Raw genomic sequence first — 24,440 nt, forward strand, 5'->3', positions numbered from 1 at the left:
TGTGGTACATGTTACATTGTATTACAAAAGAATTGAAAATTTTTATTTCTAGTAATCATTTGATATCCAGGAAATTTCTTAAGACAAAATTAAACACACAGCTTATAAGTGAAATATAACATTGTATACCTGTTTCCAAGATGGTGATTAAGTAGCATAGTACAACTAAAAATAAAAAACATATTTCCCCCCAATGCATATAAACATTATAATTACCTTTTATTTTTTTGCTTGGAATTGTTTTGTTTTAATTTCAGAAAAAAAAATCTTTAGCAGAAAGCTATTAGACCACTGAGAATTGAACAACAGCGCATGTGGTGTGTATTAGAGTACTGTTGGTAATTTTACTGCTGCTAACTTAAAATCCTCAAGGGGGAGTTAATTACAGGAAAACCATTCTAAATATCAGTAAGCTGCATATTTTCCATGACAAGAGGGTTTTTAGCTCAGATTGAACAATTCCAGAATCTGAGCTTTTTTGTTTGAGAAATTAAAAATAAGATAAAAGTTAAAATCTCATATATATAATATATTCATATTACTAGCTTTTGCATAAAACTTTCTCTTAGTTGGATTGTTCTTTTGATTGGGGCAAATTGTTAATAAGATAAGACTGTATACATCATCTTTGTTTCAAACTTGAAATTGAAATTATTTAAAATTAGAAATGTCTTGGGTCATTTTACTTTATCTCGCCTTTAAATGTGCATTTATTTACAGAACATTTAAACCATGTTATATTACCACTAGGGACTGCCTTCCTCTGTAAATGTTTGCAGATTAAAGTTTCTTTTTTTTTTTAAATAAGTGAGTAGAACCTAAAGTCATGTATGGCAGTAATCAAGGAAAGTAATGATTAAGTTGGTCTTGATGTGTTTGGCATATGTTTCTCAGACTTGGATTTGGAAATGAATATTTTCATAATTTACATTCTATGTTTGAATTTTCAAAACCATTTTTACCACACTGAAATTTTTTTTAAAGAAAAAGTAATGCCTAAGTGTATATTCATGTATGCCAATTTAAGTACCAAAGGTACAAGTTATGATCTCTCTTGTCATGGAAGGAAATAAGAAATAATCCAATAAATTTAAAGATTGACATATTGTTTGATACAACTATCCATTAAGTAGTCATTATTTTCCTTCTTATAAACTTCATATTTTTAATTCCTATATATTTCACAAGGACTAATTTATTTTTTAATGTGTGACAATATAAAATTCAAAAAAATCTAGAAATTATTGCTTGTTTGGGGACTAATGTATTTTTCTCTCTCCAAAATAAATATTAAAACAATGAAATAATTTCTTTTATTCAACCTAAAATTTGTGACTTAATATAGTATATTTCATTTTAATTTTAGGGATAATATATGCATTAATACCAAATATTTTAAATGGTGTTTAAATTTAAATGATTTTAAATAATTATCATATAGCCCTTTTTTTGCAAAGCATTTTACACATTTTTTCTCATTTGATTTTTTTATATTTAAGAAAATAAAATTTTATTTATCCCCCTAGTATGAGAATGAATAATTTATGAATAACAATCTCCCCCAACCTTTGGTTTTTACTATATTATTTGATAAATTCTAATCTTTGCAGCATTAAAGTATTAGAAGGAAAAAAACTTCCTTTTATCCAAAAGTAATACCCTGTTTAACAATGGAATGAATTAATGATAACTACAAATGAATAGGCAATGATATAAAAATGATCTTTTACTCTATCTACAAATAACAATTGACTATAAAATTGTAAACTATATGAAATTAACACACTGGAAAAGATCCTTAGAAACTATTGAATCTAACCTCTTCATTTTACAGAGGAAGAAACTGAGTCTCCAAGAGATTAATTGACCTGCCTATGCTAATTTACCTACTTATACTAAAATTTACCTACCTGTGCTAAAATAAATATGCATTTAGTACCATCTGATTCCATCTTAATCCTTTCTTGAGAACTTTTGCACTGGACTGAATCTCTTCAGTCTTTCTTCAGGTAAAGCTTGTGCCCTTGTTTCAAGGTGTCAGGTGCACCAGCTCCAGAGACAAGATCAAGTCTATAAAATGTGAACATGAGAAGTCGGGGCTCTAGAGTAAAGATCCTAAGCCTGCCTTTGTACTCGAAACATGGTCTGGCTTTTTTTTGAAATCTTTAAGATAGTCCATTTCCTGGTGGTCCATGAAATTGGTTCTCTCCTACAACCATGCAGGCATCCACACCCTCTGCTCAGTAGTTGAGTTAGAGGCTGGCAGTATTTGAAGTTCTAGCTTTCATTTCTAGTTCCCAGATGATTTCTCCCTCTTACTTCCACCAACTCCTCTGCTCCTTCTCCTAGTCTCATTGTTGACTGTCGGCGCCCCCCAGAGCTCCTCCTTTGCAGATTGCAGAGATTTGTGTGTTTGCTTCCCTTTTCCTCCCTCCTGCTGCCTTGTCACACGTTCTGAGAAAATGGGCATGGCTCTTTTCTGCTAGTGTATTTGTAGAGGCTACTTTGGCCTGCTAAACCTTTTATGTTGTGTTTACCCCCAGGGAGTCTTAGCCCTTTAGTTTAACCACCTGGAGAGGTGGCTTTTGCACCTCTGGTTTCCTAGCTTGGATCTTAGGAGAAACTACTGTAGGCCTGTGGAGCTGGCAGGGAAGATGGAGATTTGGGAGGGGGGGTGATGTGAGTTGATAGGAACCAGTGGCTTCATTAGTACTGATTCATCTGTCCAATCTCCATGGGAAGCAGCATGTTCAGACCTGAGTACCAGGGCCTCAGCCACTGTTCTTACCCTATTTCAGTTGATTTTTTTCTCTAATTCCAAATGTATTTGACTTTTATGTTATTCACAGATTAATGTTTTCACCTTACTCCCCAAATCTCTCATGGAAAACCAAAATTATTTACCTGGTAGCTGTGGACTTGGTATGGGAGAAATCCCCCTCTACCTCCAATCCTCCCTTTTCTTAACTATTATAAATAGATGGTGAAAAGTCATTGCTTCCAAGGTTGAGTTTAATGAGATAAGTGTTCTTCAGGATACTGTTAGACTAGGTTTGGGAAAAAAAAGATTGTGTCTTACAAATCTATGTGATTTCCTTAGTACCTCAGTGTTTGCATGTGAGTGTACCTGTGTGTATGAGTAATTTTCCTATTTCAAGTAATCATCTTTGACTAACACTCCCGTAGTTCAAATTTTCATTCCTCCCACCCTCCTTTTGGCCACTGTCTCCTTCCTTAGACTGATGGACAGCCTTGTTTCTTTTTCATTTCAGCTTCAGATGAAGATATCCTTGCTAAAGGAAAACAGTCCATCAAGAGTCAGGCTTTAGGAAATCAGAACTCAGAAAGTGAAATTCTCTTGGACGGCGATGATGATACCCTGTCATCTGTGGAGGAGAAAGACTTAGAGAATCTTACTGGTAAATTATTCAATTGTGCAAATATTCAAAGTAGCTTATGAATTTATGTAGTTTATATTTTAGGTTCTGACAACTAAGAACTGTTTAGAAAGTGAGGATTTACCCTCCCCCACATTTAAGTTAAAGATTATTTTTGTTTCTGATAATTTTTTCCACTATCATCACACTAATGTTTCCCCTGACTTTTTCTATTATGAGCTACCACTTCCACACCTCCCCCAGTAAACACTATCATTATGTTTAGCTTACTTTCTCTTTTTATGGTTATGGACTTTGAGCTGGAAAAATTATTTTTCTCCTTTCTTTTTTATTAAAAACAACAAAAAATATCCTCTTTCTCTCACCTTTAAAGATCTTGCTATCTAATCATTCTAAAAGTGTCTACCTGGGTAAGTAATTTGTAGATAATCTTAGTTCTGGAGTAGAAAGTTGGCTTTGATACATTGATTTTACTAATTGTGCCCATGTAAAGCAAAAACAAAAAATTCTATTTCAAGAACAAGGACATTTGCTGTCTTAGAAATTCCTTGCTATCAGAAGCCAGGTTTTTCAATATGATTATAATTGTCAAATTCTCAGCCTTGCTTCCAGGATAGAAAGGAAGCAATAGAGTGGAGAGTCAATAGGACATTTGTTTTCCTTATTGTGGCATTTTAATATTTCACTAAATGACTTTGTTCCTTCATTGCCTACAGCTCTTTCATTGTGACTATTGGAAGTATGACTTTATGAAGAAAGAGCAGTAGCATGGAGATAAGTCTAGAATTATTTTTTTTAACTGGAAAATAATTCCCTTTATAATCTTTTACTCTTATAAATCTAAAACCTGGACTTATTGTTATTTTTAACTTTTTTGTAAACTATTTGATCAAGGAAAACAGAAAGAAGGATAGAATATGTACTCCCTAGTGAAAGGCTATATATATATAATTCTCAGTAAAATGAAATAAAATTAATTGGAGCTTTATGCCTTGTGACTTGTGTTCCCTTTCTTTCTCCCTCCCCCAGTGGCAGGGAGAAGAGGAATTGTTCATCTCTATCTAGACCCTTCCTTCAAAACCCACAGCCCGTTTCCTCCTCTTTTATTATGCTTCTATTCTAGTTTCTGGTAATACATTCATACTGTAATGGAGGTGAAAGGGGAGTTTAATTATATAATCTTGACAATGGCAATAGGATTAAGAAGTAATCCTCACTAATAAAGTGGTGTGGGTTAGAAATGAAGTGGAAATTGTCAGGGGTCTTCTGTAGGACCTGGGCTGCCCTAGATCCTGCAGCTGTCTGCTCACCCCATAATTGAATGTCTGAGAGTGATTGAAAAAATGTTATTTCTCCTCTGGATTACATGCTAATGTACAGAGGGCAAAAGGAGAAAGCAAAAGAACACATAGCTGCTTATTTCATCCATTTATAGGGATGAGCTTAGGGAAATCATGGCTGTTCTACCGCTATCTGCTGCCCATCTGCAAACACAATGTATTTGTACATTGGGAATAGGGGCAAAGCCTTCTCTGCTCTCAGTAGAGCATCCCTTCTATTGTCCTTCTGGCGCACATTAAGATTGATGTTAGATTAAAGACCATCACCGTTCTAACAATCGATGGAAATGACAGTTCATCTGAATTTGGGGGCAGTTATTCACTCATTGATTGCCTGAGTAGTTTTACTACTGTATTAATTCAAAATTCTAAGTATCATTTTCATGTTGCTTTTTTGTTCCACAAAGAATTTGAGCACTCAGGAACTGACTTAACATTTTTAACTTTCCTTTTTTTCAAAAAAAAAGCCTAAAAAACAGAGGAAGCAAGCATATAATTACCTCGTTTGTGTGTGTGTGTACACACATTTAGTGTCTCCCTTATTTATTTTTTTTAGGTTTGGGACTATAGATTGTAGACTCTTAGATCTGTAGTGATTCCATTGTTTTCAGTAGCAATCTGATTTGTCTCTTTGATAAACCCTGTGGAGATTTGATTATTCCAATAAAAATTCATTCAGTTGGAAACCCACCCTCCAGCTGTTTAATCCCTGAATCCCCAAACTACATTAATACTGTATTTGGAACCATTGAACAATATTTAACAGTGGAGTGGAAGCCATACTAAAGTAGAATTTTTTTTAATTCTTTTCATGAATATTAGTTAAGATGAAGCATGAGATTTTTCACAGCCAGCACTCAGACTGGTGATGGGAGTGACTTTACTAGCTTCACCAAAGACCCGATCTTTTGTGATCTAGCACCAGTTAGAATGTGAGAACTAAATTCCTTGTCTGAGAAGTGTGCTTAGTTTTCCCCACTTCCGTAGTTACTGCTTTGGGTAATGGTTACTTGCTGGTTGGCAGCCTGGGGCTTGCTCCTGATGTGAAATGTGAATGAATAGTAGAATCAAATTCTATCTGACTATGGGCATTGCATACTCACTACAAAGCAATTGCATACCAATTTACCAGGATCATTAACCAGCTGTTATAGGCCCAAGGGTCTAGAAGTCTTTTCATTGTTGGAGGAGGATAGGGTTGGACAGAATATGTGGGTGGGGGGTTGGGATACACTTGGTAGTTGTGGTGAGGATCAGAAAGAAAAATAACATTTCTAATCAAGTTTCTTACACATCTGGTGTTTTCTTTCTGTATTCGACAGGTCCTATTAGCTTGAGCACACCAGCTCAACTTGTGGCCCCTTCTGTGGTGGTGAAGGGCACTCTTTCCATCACCTCCTCTGAACTCTATTTTGAAGTGGATGAAGAAGAGCTGAACTTCAAGAAAATTGACCCCAAGGTAAGAAGAGGACAAATGTAATATCTTAACTTCTTACTACCCTCGACCTTCACATTTGGTCATGGTAATAGCTGGGTTTTTCCACCCTTGTTATTTGGTTGTTTAGGAATTTTGAGGGGTGGAGATGAAGGAGAAACAGGGGAAGATAAGGAAAGGGATGGGAAATACCCAGTTATATTCTAAAAGACTGTTTAAATTTTTCACTGAGATATTATGTTTGCTTATAAGCCTTGTTTTCCATTAATATTCTTGAATTTCATTTACTATTTTAGTGTAATTTGTTTATGTTAATAATAATTTCCCCTTAAATCTAATGTTAATTAACTTGCTATTAGGGTGAGGATGGGCAGTTTCATGGATCCAAATCACATAAAGATATCATTTGGACACCTGAGACTGCAGAATTCAAAAGGTTGTTATCATTTGTCTAATCTTTATGTTTTCTGAATATAATTCTATTATAATGTTCTTTCTTGATATGTCTTTTGACTTAATATTCTGAATGCCTTGTGGAATATTGCAGACTTCCTGTATTATATTGTGGTATATTTCCTGTGATATATTGTAGATTTTATATGGTATTGTGTACTATGCATAGTTGCTCAAATTTAAACCAAAAAATATTAATATTTTTAAAAATTATTTTTCAGGCACACCTAACTTTTTTTTTACTCATTTAGGCTATGGGAATAGCCATCAAGCTAAGAAGAAGATTTAAAATTATATTTATTTTTTTATAAAGATTAATTTCTATTTCTGAGGAGTAACCTTCTTTTAGAAGAGGTTAAAAACAATAAGCTCTGCCAAGGAATGAGGTGTTTGGAAGAGTAGCAGGGCAGTCTTAAAGCAAACTTTTACAACAAATGTTAATTTGGATAAGGAAAGGAGTTTAGGAGAGGAAGTTCTCTGCATTTATTATAGTGCTGTATTATTAAATCTTAAAAAAAATTAAGCACTTTAAGTCCCTACAAGAGCCATTAAAATTTTCATACCACAGATCTTTAATATTTAAATTTAAATCTTCAATATGCTAAACCCCTTGTTCCAATCTTGATTGTCTTTATTAGAGAAAATTGGTAGACTGTGACAGAAAGAAATTGGAAAAGAAGTTTGACTCTTAACGTTGTACTGAACATTTTTGGAATTTGAATTTTTGAAGATATTGAAAGGGAAAGCCTGATAAAACCCTTACAAATCAAGGGCTTACAATTAGACAATTTGTTGCATTGGCTAGTTTTGAGGACTTCATTGTATAGCTAAAATTGATAGGAAAGGGGGTTTTAACTTGAAAAATAACTTGAGTTCCATAATTACTGGTAGTTGGCAAGTCAACTTAAAATACCAGGTCAGTGAACAGGTATTGCAATGGGCCCCTTCTTAGGTCAGGAGTCCTTTTATGTCTAGTGTCATTGGAACAGCTCTGAGAACAGCTGTACTTTCTATTTTTCTGTTGTAGTCTGTCCAGCATCATTTAATTTCTCTTTCATTGTTGCTTGTTAAGGATTGGCCAGCTTTAGGATCCCCAAAGACCACCCTGCATCACAACAAACTGGCTCACATATCTAGCAGTGATTAGTTCTGGGTCTAGAAATAAGTGTGAGTTCTGTTTTTAAAATCATTTTCCAGTTTAATATTATTTGATCTTTTAGTATCATAGACTTGGATGATGTCTGTTTAGTTAGAGAAATGAAGTCAAGAGATTTACGTTAAAGACTTATTTTGCTTTGGGGTAAAAGGTTTGTATTAAACTGAAAGTGGCAGGAAAAAATACAGATTTACAGAAGTAAAAATTAATTCAAGACCATGGAGCCATAAAGATTTTCTTTTGACTTAAGGAAAGATATGAGTAATTTCAGGTGTGGGTGATGGTATTGTTAGTCACAAGTAAAAAAAGTTGGTTTTTTTTTTAAGTTTCAGCTCTTCCAAGAGCTTCCTTTTCTCTTCTAATCATTAGTTATTTATCAACACTTACCTACTTAATAGAATCGATGGTGAAGAAAGCATTTTACGGACTTTAACATGCTTCATAAATGTAATTTAGTTTTATTGTAAATGATTTAGAAAATGTACTAAGAGTGCTACTGTATTTGCATGAGAAGAATGCATATAATTGATGATTTTAAAGTCTACTATTTGTCTGAATCACAAAGAAAATTAAGCCTAGGTTTCTGCTTTTAAAGCAAACTATACCCTTAGAGTGGAAATAAAACCATCACTGATTAAGAGTACAAATTTGTATATATTTTTTTTTGTCTAGGAATATGTTTTACTTTGTTTTTAACCAAGAAACAATAATCCCTACAAGCTAAACCCATTTTTATCAAGTGAGCCATTTTTCAGAACTCAAAGTGGATTCTAATCCTCAATCCTTTGCTTTATCGTTTTTCATTTGTATCCAAAGAAAAGGGTTGTTTTTACTTCATTTTTTTGCTTTTCTTAGAAATCAAGAATTAAATCAGTTTGCAGTTTTGAGGAACAAACTTAAATATTGACTGAAGATATTTGAAATGATATATACTTTAGCAAATTGTCAGTTTGATGATTATTATAAATGTGATTTTGATAAAATAAATCTTTTCTAAAATTCAACAATATTTCCCCTATACGTTTTCAGATTTGTTTCAAAACTCTGAAGTAATTTTCTTATGCTGTAAACTTAGGGAAGTTTTTTCTTTTGCATCAGCTATATATATATATATATATATATATATATATATATATATCCCATATTTTCCATTTTAATTGCTTCTAATCACCTTCAAAACTTATTTAGCAAAATATATCTGGAAATCATTTTTTAGTGGAATGAAATATAAGGTTAGATATTTGAAGTTTCAATACAAAAAAATATATGTATTTCTCTTCCCCCTAAAGAAAAAGTCTAATCCTCCCATTTTAGACATGTGGCTGATCTAACTAGTGTATTTTTGTGCTTTGTTGGTATGATTCTCTGATGTATTGCTAAGTTTTATTATTTACTTAAAAGCCTAGAGAGAATAAATGGTTATAGAGGAGAAAATCAACTAACAACATTAATAATTCAGAGAAGATCTATAAATGTTTCCTTGCATTTCAAAGTCAGATTGAAATAGTTTGTTTTTTAATTATGGGATAAGAAAGAAAATCTATGAATATTTAATGTGGATGAATCTTTTACCAATTCAAGTTGAAGATATACATATAGGTAAATATATATAGATGAATATTTATTTGTCTTAAAGCATAGACATAAGACTGAAATAAATTAGCGGAATATGTACTGCAAGGTCACAGCTGTATTTGTGAATGTTAGAGATCAAACTTTGGTTTGATTCTGCATACTTTAGCTTCAAAAGTTTCGTTCTTTTTTTGATATATTGTTACATCTGAAATTTTGCCTGCCCTTTTTAAAAACAGTCCACAAAAGTCGATGCAAAGTTAAAGTAATATTTTATTACTGTTTTCAACAAGTGGGTTAGGATGAGGATAGAGGTGCAAGAGAGAGAGAGAAGGGCACATAATCTGACGTTGGCACTGAAATACATTTAACATCAGTAAAACTTTTAAAAGAGAAATTTGTACATATAGTTAAATAATTTTTTCACTTGGTGACAACATTCAGGCAAACAAAAAACAAAATAGAAGAGTTAAAGGAGGAAAAGACCTACTATACATGGATTTGAAAATGTACCTTGGGTTTCGTTTTGTTGTGGCAAAGTCCGATTGCTTCTTTTGCATGATCTTTTAAATTCACATTTTTTGGAAGAAAGATCACTGCTGCACAAGATGATTTGTTTCTTTTGTAAAGTTCTTCTGAAGGTGAGGGTTATTTCCCCCCCTACTTCTTGCTTGGCGATTAATTAACAATTTGTGTTTCAGAGTTTCTGTCTTTCCGCGGGGTTTTGGGAGCGCCTTGTTTTCCTCCTCGCTTCTCCAAACAGTCTCCGTCCCCCTATAATTTATCCAAGCTTTTGGGATTGGTGAGAATCTCTCTGGCCAAGCGCCAGGTCTGTTTGGCCGCGCTCTCCAGGGCCGAATGCGGCTTGCCCTGAAAGAGATCGAGGTTGGGCAGAAAGTAGTGGGGGCAGCGGCGGCACTGCAGGCAGGAGATGAGCTGCAGCAGGATGCCGTTGAGCCGGTCCCCCAGGCAGGCCTCGTCCCAGTCGGTCTCCCGGGGGTGCTTCTCGCACTCGTAGAGCAGCAGCGTTTTCATGTGGTAGTTGTTGAGCGGCTGGCCCGGCAGCTCCAGGTGCCGGTCGCGCAGGGTCTTGAGCACCGACAAGCACTTGTTCCGGCAGCCACCCATCAGCAGCCGGTTCTCGGCCTCTCCGAACTGCAGCACCCAGGCGTCGCTCTCCGCCGAGCTCTGCTTGCCCGTCAGGGAGTAGCACTCCTTGGAGAGCAGGTTGAAGCCTTCGGCCTTGACCTCGGCCACCCGGTTGGGGCCGGGCCAGGGGATGTGGGGCATGGGCCACTGGGCCGCGCTGCGGGGCCAGATGCCGGTGCACTTGAACGCCGGCGTGATCTGCACCACGTAGCGCTCCCGGATGCGCAGCTTCACCTCGCTCGTGTCGGCGATCATCTTCACCACGTCCCGGTAGCTGCACTTGTCCACGGCCTGGGCCACCAGCGTCTGGAAGCGCGAGCGGATCTTGCGCGCCGAGAGGTAGCCCGAGGCGGTGATGAACTCCACCCAGAGAGACATGCTCCGCTTGCGCCCGTCGCTCAGCTTGAGCACGGCACAGCCGGGCAGCGAGCCGTCGTCCACGAAGTTGAAGACGCCCATCTGGTTGAGGTAGAGCACCACCTCGAACTCGGTGGGCGAGATGACTTCCAGCCCCTCGTAGCGGGCGTCGATCTCGCTGAGGGAGCTGATGAAGCGCGGCTCCTGCACCTCCACCTCCTTGAGCACGTCCGAGACCACCTTGCAGACCTCGCGGATGGTCTTGGCGATGGCCGCCTTGCGCGCCTGGCAGCGCTCCGTGTAGTACTTATTGAGCTGGTACACCAGCTTGGCCTGAGCCGCGATCATGTTGGGGCACAGGTCCGGGCTGTAGACCGGGCTCTCGCAGTACGCCGAGGGATCCAAGGCTCACTCGCTGCCGCTGGCCTCGCCGCTCGCGAAAAAGCCAACCCGCTCCCCTGCTCCTGGCCCTCGGCTCCTGCCCCTCCTCCGGCCTCACTCTGCGCCTCCTGTCCGCCCCAGCTGGGCTGCGGGGCTGCTCCGGCCCCGGCTCTCCTCCCCTTATCACTCCTAGTTGATCTGGGACTCCCTCCTCCTCCTCCTCCTCCTCCTCCCCCTCCTCCTCCTTCAGAAAGTGATTTTTTTAAAGTACCTGAAATACTTTTGATGGTGGGTATTTCTTTTGCTTTTTTTAAATGAAGTTGTTTTGGGGGGGAGAGGGACAGAAATAGGTATGCAAAAGATCCAGGCTTACTTCCCAAAGGGTTGAAATTTTAAGCTGGTAAAAGAGACAGCTCCAGTTAACTTGGAAACACCCGTCTTTTAAGTGCTAAGTGCAGCCTAAAAAAAAAAAAAAAGCTAAAGATTAATATAGGCTGAATTGTCCATTGGAAAACTTATCTCCAAGGATGCAAGATGTCCTCAATCTAATAAGGCCCGATAGGAATGGGAGAATTTACACTCTTTTATCCTTCCCCCAAATTCAGAAGAGAAGACTGTATAATTAATGCTCTGGGCAGAAAAGTGCAACTCAGTCCATGACAGCGTCCGAGGTTCACCAGGAAGGAGGTGTGCTGCTTTCAGTATTTGTCTCTGCCTCTTGGAGCGCTTCTGTGGTGGTGGTGGTGGTTTCTTTCTTTTCCCGCTGGAGGCGTTTTCTGAACTCAATTTGTTTGATTTGAAAGGATATCTTGTTTTTCTCTAGGTGCAAACTGGTGGAAGTTGTTTGAGATTCATTTCTGTTTTGTGATTTATAATTGTGTCTCTCAAAAAATCTGTGTTATCTTGACGAAGTTGTTGCTTGCGTTGTTGCATCTGGGGTGTAGTTGTTATGGGCCTGGGTTTTTCTTCTCCTCCCTCTTTATGTTGCATTCAGAGAGAGAGCCTCTATTTCTCTGTCTCTCTTCTGCTGCTCCTGTCTGTCTCTGGCTCTGTCTCTGTCTCTTTCCCGCTGTCTCTCTGTCTCCTCCAACCCCCCACCCCTTCACTGTAGTGTGAGTCTCAACCTCTCTCTTTCTCTGTCTCTAGGTTTGCTGGGGTTGTTTAGTTTATGAATGGTCCCAGGGCCATCGTGAAAGGGGTGGAGCGTGAGATCATACAATCGCAGTCCGAGCTGTCACTGCTGCAGCCAATCCTAGAGAGGATCTATGCACGTTAGAACCGGGTAGCTGCCACCACTTCACGTGATGGAGAAAGAGGGCAAAGGGAAGTAGAGAAAGAAGAGATTGTAAAGCCATATGCAGACTCCAAAGAATTCACGCTTATACATATCACTCCCCTGATGGGGAGGGAGTTGAAGGGATCGTTCTCATAATTCAAAAGAAAACCTTTGTTGGAGATAGTTGGAATGTAAAGTGGGGAGGGGGAGGAAAGAATAGTACAGGTTAGAAAGGTGCAAGAGTTTAGGGGGTTTTTCCCTTTGTTTTCGCATTCTACCTTTGTGCGAGGAAAAACCACTTTAAATAAATCACTTTTACTTACGGTCATTTAGGTGGGGGAAGCAGGGAATTTGGGAAAGAGCAATTATTTTTAATCTCTTTTTCTCCTTCCCCAAAGTCTTCCGGTCTCCTTTTCATTGCTACCCGAGAAAAGTAGCTGGAGGTGGGAGAGAAGAGATTTTTCTTTTGGATTTTAACCCCGAAAATACATCTTTAACTAAGATCAGGATCCTTCGGAGAAAGTGATTGGAGCAGATTGGGAATCAGAATCCTGTCCCAAGCATTTTTTTGTAACTTAATGAAGTTTTTGTTTTTATGCAAAATGTTATACTTATTATGGAATAATTAATACAGACTATCCTTAATCTCTGTCTTGTAATCAGGATTGTTTTGACCCCACTACTGAAGTAGAACACAACATTAACGTGTAAATCAGTTCAACTTTTAAAATATACCGATTGGAATTCCCTAGAATTTGAGACTTTGAAATAGTGTTTTTTAAGTAGAACTAATTATGACTTTAAAAGTAACATGTTTCGAAATGAACTTGCTTTAAAGGGTTTAACTGCGTTAAAACCTGTATCTAGTCTGCTGTTGACCTCTTGGGAAACCAATTAAAAGAGCACAACTTAATTCAATGTGTGACATTTACTCGGCATAAAAACCCTTGCAGTTTTTATGCCATCTTTTCAAAGTAAAGTTGTGGTTTCCTCGAACTTTAAAAAAAATGATTTAAAAAGATTTCCCTTAATATTAGTGTTGTTCAAACCTACACTCCCTGGAGCAGCCGTGTGGTTTTAGTTGGGGAAGAGAGTGAGAAGCGTCTTTAGTTTGTTTGGAAGTGTGGAAGCGTACCGCCAAACCTCGGGTGCGTGGTTGCACTGCCCTTAAAACAAACCGTACACGCAGGGGACGGCTAGACAGGTCTATTTTAGTTAGATTGTTGGGGGAGGGGCGTCTGACTTTTCTCTAGGTAGATGACCTTGGGTGAATCCGCAGAAATAAGAATCTACTGAATTGGTGCGGCGTCATCGCTCAGTTTTGCTGATGAATATAGTAATACATTATAAAGTTCAGAAAATAACACTAAGATTCTGGTGACTTGAACTAATTTCTGGAGCTGAGCGAATTTCAAAAGCGACCCCGTCTGCTCTAAATTGTAACCCTGCAGTTCAAGGTTCTGCTATTCTCTCCTCCGGGGTCTGTAGTAGCCGCCCCAGACCCCCTCTTTTACTTTACGCCACCCTTCTCTCTCCTTAAATGCAAAAGAAGCTCCATCCAGAACTTTAGCAGGCTTACTCTGGGAGGGGGCACTTTTCCTTAATGTGTGATGTTTTGCAGCAGAGAGCAGTGGGGAGGGAGGGCGTTTCCGACGGCTGGAACAAGGTGACTTTGGCTCTGGACTGATCCCGCACGCCGGCGTGGGCTCTCTGCCCGGCGCATCGCTGGAGGATGCAGCCCGGGGCAGAGCCCGGCCCCCCGAGGCCGCCCGGGGCAGAGCCCGGCCCCCCGAGGCCGCCCGGGGCAGAGCCCGGCCCCCCGAGGCCGCCCGGGGCAGAGCCCGGCCCCCCGAGGCCGGGCCGAGCAGAGTCGGAGAGGAAGGCAGGAAGCGGCTTCGAAGTTAGTGCGCGAGGGTGGGAACCCCGGGAGCAGCGCCGTGCCTTTCTCCCTCCTCCCCGCACCCTGGGGACTGCAGACGGGCGGACAAGACCGCTTTGCTCGGGGAAGTTGTCAGGCCAGACCCCCGAGCCCTGTGCCCAGCGCCTCGGAGGGCAGCGACTCTACGGGGCTAGCCGGTGCCGGCGCCTTTGGAGTGGCCCACTTCTCTCGTTGTCCCCTGGAAGGAAGCCGCTGGGGCCCGGGAGGGGCCGTGTTTTCCCCGAGGCCGGGCTCCGTTCCTGGGAGTACAGATTTGCCAACACCCCATTGTGGGCTGAGGAACCTCCAACTTGCCGGCCTGCACCCAGTCTCTGAAGGCAGAGCGCCTGGGCTCTTCTCCCTCGGCCCCTCCCTCCGGTCTGCCCTCCCTCCTCCCTTTATCTCTCCTGCCCCGAGCTCCAGGCTTCTTGGGGAATGGCGGAGCCCGGGGCGGCAGCGGCGGGAGCGGCGGCGGGAGCCGCGGGAGCCGCGGCGGGAGCGGCAGGGGCGGCGGCGGGAGCCGCGGGAGCCGCGGCGGGAGCGGCAGGGGCGGCGGCGGGAGCCGCGGGAGCCGCGGGAGCCGCGGCGCGGCCGCCAGTGGAGACACGCGCGCGCACGCACGCAGCCCGCCCGGCCTGCCAAGCCACCTTCTTCTCCCAACTACTTAGCCCCACGACCCAAATGTTTGCAACTCCCACCGCACTTTCCCCGGCTTCGTTTTCTGCCATTTACATAGAGGCTGAATGATGTTACAGTGTTACAAATGTTTTGATTTAAAAACAATTCATTACCAATTTATCCTGAGGTAGGAGTGCTAGTAAATAATAAATCAGTTAAAGCCGACTTTAATTTATTGCCCGGGCACTAATTAGAAACATCATTTGAGCAATAAACTTAAACACTTCCAACAAATAGCACCACGCAGCTCCCCCCGCCTCCCCACCCCCCAATCCGCTTGCCTTTGCGGCTGCCCTGCATTAAGAGCAGCTTCATCTGTGTGTTTGCGGATCAGTTCTTCCCCAAGATGAATAATTGAAGGGGGGAACAGTATCCAAGGAGGCTGTAATTGAAGAGCCCTTGTCACCTCTGCTTTTATGTATGTTAGTATAGAAGTCCATCAGCAGCTCCTTGATGGTGTATTAAAACGAAGTGGCAGCCCTTTCTGGAGGAGATACTGTATTCTATTAAAAGGACCTAGTGAGAGAAAGGAAACTCTCAAGGCTAAAAGCCACTTGAAGTCTTCAGACCAATTGATCTGTATTCTCCAGTTATAATCCGTCTCATCATACTTGAGTTAATGAGGCAAGGGAGTAAGGTGGGGGTGGGGGGAGATCTGATGGTCCTTGACAAATTCATTAGGGAGGCTGCAGGACATTTTATTTGACTGTTAAACATCTTGTTTGTTTGGTTTAGGCAGTGCCAATAGCAGCGTGCTGCTGCCTGGAGCAATGGTGTGTTGTTCTAGGGAGAGCTTCTTCTGCATAGCATACTTAATAGGGGGAGGGGAAAATGTTGGTAATGTGGTTTAATTTTTTTTAATTGCTGGGGTGTGTAGTGTATGGTTTGGGTATCTCAGTATTACGCTTATATTACTGAAGAGATATAGAAGAAAGTCGTGGGAGGTGGGAGGGGAGAGGAAGATGCTTTTAGGAACCAGTTATTAATTTTGAAAAATAAGCATTTAGAAAAACATGCCCCTTTGAATTTTAAATAATCATAAAAGTTGAATTACTAATTATACATTTATAATTTCGGTAAATTTCTTAATTTTATAACTATTTTTGAGTAAGTGAGATTTTATTAACTCTTTAAACAGTTTCTGAATGAAAAACCTTTAAAATAGATCTTTTAAATCATTCATATACTTTTAATACATACAAGAATTTGGCATTCAATTCAAGTGAAAATTTGGGACATAACGTAACTTTGAGATCTATCATTTACTTTCTTGATTTAGGTTTGGAAGTACAGGAGTTGACTATTAACTAAATTGTATAAAGGTTGTTGCTAGGCACTGAGGTAGAATGTAGAATAATTGACTGAAAAATGATGGGAAATTGAGCTAAAATATAAATGTTATGATAGTTCATCACATATTTAGGAACATTGTACTGTTTTCTGAGAATCTTGCTCAAAGGGAACAATCTAAAATGCAATAATTTTCTTGCCTCCAGATTTTTTTCTCCCTAGATATTAATGCCTTCAAAGAGCTTCAGCCTTAAGTACTTTGTGAAAAGAATTCTGTACTTCCATTTTTTAGAAAAATAGTATAGGAAAAGAACTAATGCTCTTTGTCTGTCATTTTTATACATTCCTGCAGTACTGATGAAGCTTAAAGTGCTGCAGGGAATGTGTAAATTTGAGGAGAAATGATTCAGTGGTACAATGTTGTGTTTCTTAGCAGTAAAACCAAACTAATGGCTGAAGTCAGTGCTTCTGTGGACCTGACAGTTATAATCCTGTTTACATTTCCAGAGAATGCAAAGTCCTTAAACTGTGGATTTGTTTTTATTATTTGCTGATCTTGGGACTGTGTCTACTGAGTTAACCCTGTCTTTCTTAAGTTTATCATACCTGGGAGAGTTGGAAGGTATCTATTCTTTTAATTATTGTAGAAATAATATGTGTTTCACTAGCCTTTAATGAACAGTACATAAATCTTGAACTATTTGATTTTCCTTCCTAGCAGCAGATCTTAGAAGCATTGTAAAATAACTTGATTTTTTTTCTTTTTAAATGTTTTATAGAAATGTGTGTGTTGGGGGCTGTTTTTGGTGGGGAAGAAGGAATAGGTTCATTTTTTACTTTCCTAGATCACTATTTGACCTTTTCCTGGAGACTTTTTTTCCTTTTTGTTGAATGTTATGCTCTGTTAGGTGCCTTCAAAATCATATTTATATAAGACATTTTAAAGTGGAAATCCTCCAACTTTAGAATTCTACCTAATAAGAACAGAAAATTGAACCCTAAATACTTTAAAATTATGTTAGATATTGAAATGGAATAATATTAAACACGATAGCTGGATTGGTTTTGCCCCCCCCCCAATAAATGCTCATAGGTGTTGTTTCATCTAAACACTGTAAAAAGTACAGGTTGGCTTTTAGATATTTTAATGTAAAGGACCTCCCAAACCTAAGAGGAGATTGTTTCTAAACTCTTGATGTTTGATATTCCCCAATTCACCTAGAGTAATCAATTAAACTTTATTTTTAATAGTTCTCTGAAGCTTTGCCTAATCACTTTAAGAGGTCAATCAAATTATTAGTAGTTAAACATTTTTCACCAATTCACCAATTTTTAAACTATAAATGTCTGCTTGATGAACAAAGAACTTTTAAAAAAAAGACAATTAAAAATGATGTACGGCCTGTTTCTGCTTTTTAGTAGCTCTTGAATCTTTGGAGTTCTATTTGCTATGTATTTAAATAGTGATATTTAAGTATTCATGGATCACCCATTATTTAGGAATTTAACTGGTTTACTTTCTAGAATTGCTATTTAATTCTTTAAAAAGGTGCACCAGGATTTGTAAGCTTTTGTTCAGTTTTTTTTTACCACTTGGTATGTGAATATTGTTAACTAATTTATGCATAATTTGCTATCAGTTATAAAACTATCTTTATACAGAAAGCATTTGCATTGCAGAAAAATGAAATTCTGTATATTAACTGGAAGCTAATAAAATAAATGTTATTATTTACTTTAGCAACTCAAATAAGCTATAATTCCATTATCATGGATATTTCCTCCTTAGATGGCAACAGCTCTACAAGTTAATCTTTGTGAGTTGTTATGACTGAAAATGTTGATACCTTGTAACCAATATGATGATTGGCTTCTCTAAGCATAACTGGGCTAATCCTTAGACAGCTGACATTCATCTTGTAACTGAACCTGTACTCAAAGGCTTTCTGAATTTAGGAGGATCTGCCAAAGCTTGTACTTTCATGGTTTAACCTTCAGGAATTCAGGGCCACCTCCACATCCTTTGGAGGAGGCTTCAGAGTAGAAATTTTAGTGTGTGTAGAATTTTAGTGTGTGTTTGTGTATGTATGTGTGTGCCTGTATAAATGTATATATTTACATAAAACACACATGCATATGTTGTTATGCTGTCGTTTCAGTTGTCTGACTTTTCATTGGGGTTTTCTTGGCAAAAATACTGAAGTGATTTTTTCATTTCCTTCCCCCATTCATTTGACAGATGAGGAAACTGAGGTAAATAGGTTTAAGTTGACTCATCCAGGGTCATATAGCTAATTTGTGTCTGAATCTGGATTTAAACTCAGGTCTTGCTGACTAAAGGTCCAGCACTCTATCCATTATGCCACTTGTGTATATACATGTATATGTATACGTGTATACATATATGCATACATAATTTCATTGTCTTAAAAATAAGATAATCAATGTTTCCTCAATAATTTTACACATTTTATAGAAAATACTGACTTTTTACTAACTCGTCATTACATTTCTTTGGATTTACAGAGACATAGTAATATCTTTTCTCATTCCTCCAAATAATAGTGTCTAATTTATTCTTAAGAACTAACTTTTTATTTTTTTTTATTTTTTTAAGGTTTTTTTTTTTTTGCAAGGCAGACGGGTTAAGTGGCTTGCCCAAGGTCACACAGCTAGGTAATTATTAAGTATCTGAGATCGGATTTGAACCCAGGTACTCCTGACTTCAGGGCCGGTGCTTTATTCACTATGCCACCTAGCCACCCTGAGAACTAACTTTTAATATAATTGGAAGAGATATAGTAGTCTTATTTCTGAGTGATGAATTTACATATAATTTAGTGGATAGATAACTGGCCTTGGCACCAGGTGGACCTTCTAATCCAGTCTCTGATATTTACTGGCTGTGTAATCCTAAGGAAGCCACTTAATCTTGCTCCCTCCCCATGCTATCAACTATCTAAAAACTATGGATTACAGAATAGCTTCCAAATTCAGTTTCCTTTCTAAGTATACCAATGAAATTACAGGTCCTGCCTACTCTCCCTTTTGTATTCTCCCCAAAAAGTTTTAGAATGTGTTAAAATTATTCTTGATTCGAAAAATAGAGTAAAGAATAGAATTATTAGAGCTGGGCTGGAAAGGATATGATAGAGCATGGAACCTAACCCTCTTATTTTACTAAAGACCAAAAAAAAAAAAATTCCTCACTTGCCCAAGGTGCCAGAGCTGCAATGTATTTCTTATTTCTGCAACCACATTTGCAAGTTCTTAACATACCATACCACCTGTGTATTTTCTGTTTTTAACAGTATTTGGATTTAAGTTAGATTAACTGCCAGTAGCTAAAAATATCGAAATACAAATTTTGATTTGAATTCTGCAATGATTTCCTATATTTCAAAAAAATTAAAAATTCTTAATATAGCTACCTAACTTAATTATTCAATTATTATATGAATTGTCAGTTATTTCTTTTCTCTTCCTCATGAATGACTGGATTTCATTATTATTAATTGCTTACTTGAAGATAGGAAGGAGGAGGGAGAGAATCCTAAAAGCAGATATAGTGATATTGAAAGTTGTTACCAAAGAAACTTAAAAAAATGACAGTATGGTTAAAAGTATGTGCCATCTTTTATAGATGAAGATAAAACTATTGATTCATTATCACTAAGAAATGTGCTTTGAGTTGTTTGTTCCAGTGGTTACAGTTGTTTTGCTCAAAACCAAACACCTTGTTCCTTTGTAAGTGATAGTATATGTTTTTGAAATAGCTGGATAGGCTTAGGTCTAGGGATACATTCTATTCCAGGAGATGGAGTTTTTCTTAGTTCAAAGAGAGATGACTATTCAGGGAATAGAATCTTTGATTTTGACCTTATTAGCAATATGCTGTTGGCAACCTAAGAAAATTAGTTATCAGGTAAAAGAACAAATTTGCTAGCATGTTTTCCTTCATGATGTTTAGGAGGTTCTTATGTGGACCTATATTTAACAAAGAAGGACATGAAACTCAGCATGCTGTTAACATTCTATATAGCTTTTTTTTTTAGGTTTTTGCAAGGCAAATGGGGTTAAGTGGCTTGCCCAAGGCCACAGAGCTAGGTAATTATTAAGTGTCTGAGACCGGATTTGAACTCAGGTGCTCCTGACTTCACTGCACCACCTAGCCGCCCCAATATAGCTTTAAAAAAAAAACACAACTGTTCCTATGTCTTAAATCTGAGCAATCTAGCCTTTTAAGCTCTCTTACTTTTCTTCAAATTTACTTGAAGGCTTCCTTCTAACATTCCTCATTTGACATTGATTTGGCTCCTGTTAATTATAAAATTTTGCAATCCTTGTTGTGTTACTTATGTTGAAAATACAAAGCTATAACCTTTTGTGTACAGACTTCAGTATAGAAACAGTATATTCTTTGTTAATATTTTCCCCAACTTTTTTTTCCATAAATGAGAGCTTAAAAGTGATGTGCAGAGAGAGTTCTACCATTTCTTATGGTAGTGAAAAAAAAACTCTTATTGGCTCCTGTTACATAGAGAAGACATCTGCGTAGCCTAATTGAAATAGTATTTGATGATCCAAGGGTTTGGAAACTTTTTTTTAACCATCTAAAGTAAAGTTAGGATGTAAAACATCTGTCTTTGTCTATGGCTTTCAAGGCTCTACCAGTCTGTTTCTTTTCTACTTTTTTCCTTTCTATCATACCTTTATTATCTCTGGATCCTAAGGAGTCATTCCCTTTATTTTCTGATTGGTTTTGTCTGCTGGAAATTTTGAGTTGGTGGGTTTAAATCGGTTCTAGGTAGAGAGAAAAAACTTTGATCTATGATTTTGACTGTTTTCAAATGATTTGTCTGCCGGGACTGGACACTGTCCATACCCTTTCACTTTACTATCAGATAGGCAAAGCAAAAGAACTTGACATGCCACCAGATACATAGTTAATCATCACATTAAGTCTGTAAAGGGATGAATCCAGACTCATTCAGGCTTACAATTTTTAATGGGTAGTTACACTGTAGTTAGTTGGAATTTTGGTTGAATTTATTTTAAAATAAATAAAATAACTTTCATTTCAAGCCTGTGACACACATCTCAGTGTCTATCTTGATTAAATAACCAATTTTTGTTAATATTTTATATTTATAAATTAGTTTCATCTCAGCACTTTTTCCAGGAATTAAGTTTTGACTTAATGTTACTTCTTAAGGATAGATGTTGAAGACTTTCAACTTGAGAGAATCATGAGAAAAAAGTAACTTGAAAGATTTTTATGTACCATGCCATGTGTGAAATTAAAATGTTAGACTATTTCTTTGTATTTCATGTGCACATAAGAAACAACAAATAACTACAAATCAGAGAAGCCCAGGATCTAGTGACAGATAAATTAATAAGTAGTTGTTTGTTGAATTTTTTTAACATTTTAGTGATTGATTAATAGAAGCTCGATATTAAAATGGAAATATTAACCAAGCCCTTCTAACATATATTTGCATACATATAATTATTGAAAATTCTTATAATTTTGTGGAGATCATTAAATGGCAGGAGGGAGTGATTTGGGAGAGACAGAATAGGTATGTTTAACTGAGAATTAGTAGGTATATTGTTTTTATGAAATCCTAAGAATTAGGGAGCAGTTTTTGAATGAGATCTCAAACTATATGCTAAAAAATGACTCAGATTCACAATTAACTAACTAGATTACTCAATTATAAATGTTCACTTTATTGAGATACTACCACTATGAACAGATTTAGATTTCCATGTTCATATTTTGCGAAAAGACAGATCATGCAGAGGAGTGATTCTTTAAATATAAGCAACCAAAGAAAGGAAAGTTTAGCTTTTCTCATACTTATGGTTGTTTTCATCAGATGATCTGACAAGAATAAAAGTGTTAACATCTTTTATTTTGCAGCTGTTCCTAGTTTTCCCTTAAACTGTAAAAGATACTATATGTATGTAATTTGGCAGGAAATAATTTCAACACTTCTTTTCAGATGTGTGATAATAACTTGCATGTTTGTGCTGAAATTGTGGGTATTTTTCTAGAAATATAAAAAATATCGAAATGTAACATTTCATATTAGTTATGAGTCAATCAATTTGACTGCCTGTTTGTCTCTATTGCTACTCTTTCATCCTATCTATCTATCTATCTATCTATGTCTGTCTATCTATCTATCTATCTATCTATCTATCTATCTATCTATCTATCTACATTCTGTCATACTAGTACAGATGAGTTATTTTTACTCCTCTGTCATGTTTGTAGAAGTCCACCAGTAATGGGATTGGAGTGCCAGTGTGACTACCAAGGGAATTGTTGATAGGCTCTTTGTGGGTTTGCAAAGTGCAAATTTGAAAGAATGAAGGACTAGAAATGCATAGCTATTTGTAAATTTATGTTTTATCTCACTTCACTTGAAAATTTATGAGTAGAATGACTTAAGGGTGCAGGAGTTGTGTGTTCCAGGGCTTGCCCCTACTGATAACACCCTTGTTGGCGTGAAAGTGCAATGCAAATTATGACAGTTACAACCTTCTGTTTTGTTTAACCTGTCAGTGGATTTCCTGGCTCAGTGCTGAGGGCAATGGTGTGTTCAGCTAGTCCATATTCACCTAAACTTAAAAGGTCAGGTTTCTACAGGCAAGCCTAGTCAAAGCCTAATTGATGAGGAGGGCAGGGAGACAGAATTTACTGTTCTGTTGGCTAGTTTCATATCGTTAGGTTGTCCTGAAAGCATCAGGCAGTCACAGCCCCTTTCATGTAAGTGCTGACCCTAGACAGGAGCTGACAATCAAAGGAGGCAGCCACAGGAACCAGTGCAAGTAGACTATTGATTTTTCAGTTAGGTCTAAGTAGTTTGTAGTATGGGTAATGGGTGACAGAAGCAGGTATGTCATTATCAATGAGCTCCTGAACAGTAGCGACAACCCTCCCTCATATTTCCTTCAGCCCTGACAGTATGCATCCAGAGGTGGTCAATAAATCGCCCAACCTTTCACTGACAAGTAGCTTAGAGGTTGGTAGGAGTAGGAGTTATAGAGGTAAACTTCTGTATTTGAACTTGGTGTAGATACAAAAAAGGTTGGATGTGTACTATTATGACTTCTTAGGAACTGTATAATTGCATATACCAACAAAGAAATGGAGTTTCATATCAAGCTTTTGAATATATCAGCAGCTCTTTCTACAGTCAAGGAAAAAAAATAGGATTGTTGTATCATATGTAAGCATATTCTTTATGATAATTAGGTTAGGTTGCCATGATATAGTCTTGTTTTATTCTGAACTAGCTCTGCATTTATTCAAAAGTATGCTTACAATAGAAGTTCAACAATTACCAACTGCCCTTCAAAATCTATCTTAATTTCCCTTCTCATCTTAAACTTTGTAGCTAGAGATCCTTTTAAAAAAAGAAAAAAAATCCAACTTGAACCACTGATAAAATTGATGTATTAGTGATTAAGTAGTAACCATTGTGACCCTCAAATCCTTTATATATTACTTTATGTAGTACAGAGTAGCATTGAGTGAGGGAAATTTAATGATTATAATTTGATGAATTATGGTTTGATCCTGAATCTAAAATGAGGTGAGGCTTTTTCTTTTGTTTTAAAAGAACATTCCACACGACTCATTCATTTTAATAGGGGATATAGTTTACTTTCACTTAGGCTCAGAATATCAAAGCTCTTGACATAAAGTGTACATGTTCATGTGAGGTATAAGATAAATTAGGATTGTTTTAAATTTAAATTCAATCCCTAATTTTGTTACACTGCTTGAATAATATAAAAATGTGAATATTTATACCCCAAAGTGGGACTCCAGGCTACCTTGAGATGCTTGCAAAATAACATGTGCTTACAGTTTTTAAAAAATCTTTAAACAAATTGAAATAAAACAGAAGAGTAAATGTTTTGAAAAACTTCCTTAAATAACTCATTCCTTTGGTATCTTGTTTAACACTGATATTATACAGAACAAGATTCTAAGGCAGCAGCACTGCCTTACTGCTA

At 37.8% G+C, this 24,440-nt stretch overlaps 2 protein-coding genes across 5 annotated transcripts in view; one reads left to right on the forward strand and one right to left on the reverse strand.

The window, feature by feature from the left end:
- The window catches only part of LRBA (LPS responsive beige-like anchor protein), an 832,197-nt gene that overhangs the window by 502,883 nt on the left and 304,874 nt on the right, over nucleotides 1–24,440 (forward strand). For all 4 annotated transcript variants that reach the window (XM_074229149.1, XM_074229148.1, XM_074229150.1 and 1 more), the window contains exons 38-39: nucleotides 3,273–3,419; nucleotides 6,061–6,197. In XM_074229149.1, coding sequence (XP_074085250.1) covers nucleotides 3,273–3,419; nucleotides 6,061–6,197 — 284 coding nt within the window. The remainder of the gene's footprint in view (nucleotides 1–3,272; nucleotides 3,420–6,060; nucleotides 6,198–24,440) is intronic.
- On the reverse strand, nucleotides 9,640–11,368 carry MAB21L2 (mab-21 like 2). The gene has a single exon (XM_074229145.1). It carries the CDS (start codon nucleotides 11,206–11,208, stop codon nucleotides 10,129–10,131), a length of 1,080 nt encoding a protein of 359 aa, XP_074085246.1. The 5' UTR covers nucleotides 11,209–11,368; the 3' UTR covers nucleotides 9,640–10,128.

This window comes from Macrotis lagotis, chromosome 3, assembly GCF_037893015.1.
Source record: "Macrotis lagotis isolate mMagLag1 chromosome 3, bilby.v1.9.chrom.fasta, whole genome shotgun sequence".
Lineage (NCBI taxonomy): Eukaryota > Metazoa > Chordata > Mammalia > Peramelemorphia > Peramelidae > Macrotis > Macrotis lagotis.